Source organism: Hyposmocoma kahamanoa, unplaced genomic scaffold, assembly GCF_003589595.1.
Source record: "Hyposmocoma kahamanoa isolate Upper Pololo Valley unplaced genomic scaffold, ASM358959v1 63, whole genome shotgun sequence".
NCBI classification, from domain to species: Eukaryota; Metazoa; Arthropoda; class Insecta; order Lepidoptera; family Cosmopterigidae; genus Hyposmocoma; species Hyposmocoma kahamanoa.
In genome coordinates this window covers 23564229-23566193 of record NW_020653851.1, presented here as the reverse complement: position 1 = coordinate 23566193, position 1965 = coordinate 23564229, and the positions used below count along the sequence as shown (strand labels likewise).

The 1965-nt window shown below is 38.2% G+C and overlaps 1 protein-coding gene across 1 annotated transcript in view; it reads right to left on the bottom strand.

Annotated features, from left to right (window-relative positions):
- Nucleotides 1-198: 198 nt before the first annotated feature.
- The window catches only part of LOC113230064 (bromodomain-containing protein 7-like), a 10483-nt gene continuing 8716 nt past the window's right edge, over nucleotides 199-1965 (bottom strand). The window contains exons 9-10 of the mRNA XM_026463795.1: nucleotides 1561-1701; nucleotides 199-341 (exon numbers count right to left, since the gene is read on the bottom strand). Coding sequence (XP_026319580.1) covers nucleotides 199-341; nucleotides 1561-1701 — 284 coding nt within the window. The remainder of the gene's footprint in view (nucleotides 342-1560; nucleotides 1702-1965) is intronic.

Sequence of the window (1965 nt, the reverse complement as noted above, 5' to 3'; positions counted from 1 at the left end):
TTTGTTTTTTTATTTTTGTTTTTACAAAATTCGTTTTATTGTATTTTTCTCCAATTGTAACTTTAGTTTCTTTTTTTTTCACAAAATCCATGGAGCACAACATTAGTAAATAAACATGGTTGTTTACAGAAATAACATAAATTAGCCAAAAAATATAGTTGGCGTAGTCTCCATTCGAGGTACCAATATGACAATGCGTCATACATTATCGTCTTTGACGGGCTGCGGCTCCGGCTGGTTCTTCTTATCCGGAAACAGCGCCTCCATGTCATAGATGGAGGCCCACGGTGAGTCGGGCGCGAACCGCAGCATCTCCTCGCTACCCTGACCTGTCTCCGCCGCTAGCAAAAAAAAAGCACACCTTATTTAATTTATCCTGCTACCTAAAGACCATGGTATAATAAGACAAGAAGGGCAACTCCATAGAAGCGTTTTAAGTTCCTTGTGAAAAACTTCGTCCAGGGAAGTACTGCCACGTTAAGTATTTCTGCCCCCAAGCAGTATTGAAAACGTTACTGTTTTGAAGGGTAAGGGTGCTGGTGAAATTACTGACAACTGATGTTTCAAGGTGACGGGCGCAGTATCAGTACACTTAATATTTTTGTAATTTAAAGCTCTGAGTGGTACTGCAACTGTCATGGACAGGTGTGTCGCTTGCCATCAGGGGCAAGACTTGTTCGTCACTAAGTATCATAAAAAAAGTAATGATCTCACGGTGCACTCGCGTTGCGTAGCGCGGGTCGTCGCACACGCCGTTTATTAGAGAATTGAAACGGTTGCTCAGTGTTTAAAAATAACATCAAATAGTAGATTTCTTTATTGTTGTTTGTGGTTGTTTGAACATGTGTCTCAAATTCCGAGTTGTTCAGCATTACATTTCTTATTTCATAATCATAAGATTATTACTGGTAAAATTATATTTAGATCGAAAACAGTAAGTTTACGACTGTTACATAATGAAAGGCATTAAAAAACAAGTGCGGGTTTATGAAACGAACATCTCACGAGTGTTTTAATGCCTATTTATGTACAGTTACATACACGGCTTTATCTACACACATGTTATAAGCTCTCAGTGATGTATTTAGGAATCGCAAGACACGACTGGCGAAATGGCGGCAAATAAAAACTTTTCTCACACATGTCACACAACCGTAGTTTTTATTTTTAATTCATAGACAAACTAGAATCGACCCCAACTATCATATCGTTCGACATCAAGTAACGTGTGAAATTGTCAAAATAGTTTGCTAATGAATGACATTTCATTTCGAATAAAACTTCATCTCGACCGATATTAGAATTGAGGTTGAATCAAATTGTTTTGTTTTTCAGAGATGCTCGAAATTTGAATGTAATAATAAAATCGAATTTGATAATAACATTTTCACAGATAAGAAATTTGTTCTAACAAAACAGTTTACTTTATGCTGGTCATAATTTGCGGTTTTTGAACACATTATGGAGAGTTTATGATACGTGCGTAGATAAAATAGTTTTATTTCCTATCTGTAACAATTACAAAAAATCTAAGAACTCTATAAATTACTGTAGACTTACGCAAGGTGTGGTAGATGAGGTGCGACTCCTCTTTCGTGAGGGTGGCGAAGGTGCCGTCGTAGGAGGGTGCGAACGAGCTGAAAGGGCCGTAGTTGAGGGGTTTCACGCCCTTCGCCACGTTGCGACGGTCTTCCCTCGTGGCTGGGGAGACACCAAAAATATATTCAATGTAATCAAATAATTAGAATTTTCTACAGCGTTCTTAAAGTGAATAGTGTTGTTACAAGTAAACTTTACATAAAAAATCACAAGTTTATGCCTTTTGAAGTCTAACTTCGTGTATACGTGCATACACTGTCGATGTCGTAGTTAATTAACGAAATTACAGACACATGGAACTTGTCAACTCATGTTTAAGGGTGCCGGGCGCTGTGGCAGTGCCCCTCAGATCGATCTTTGCGATTT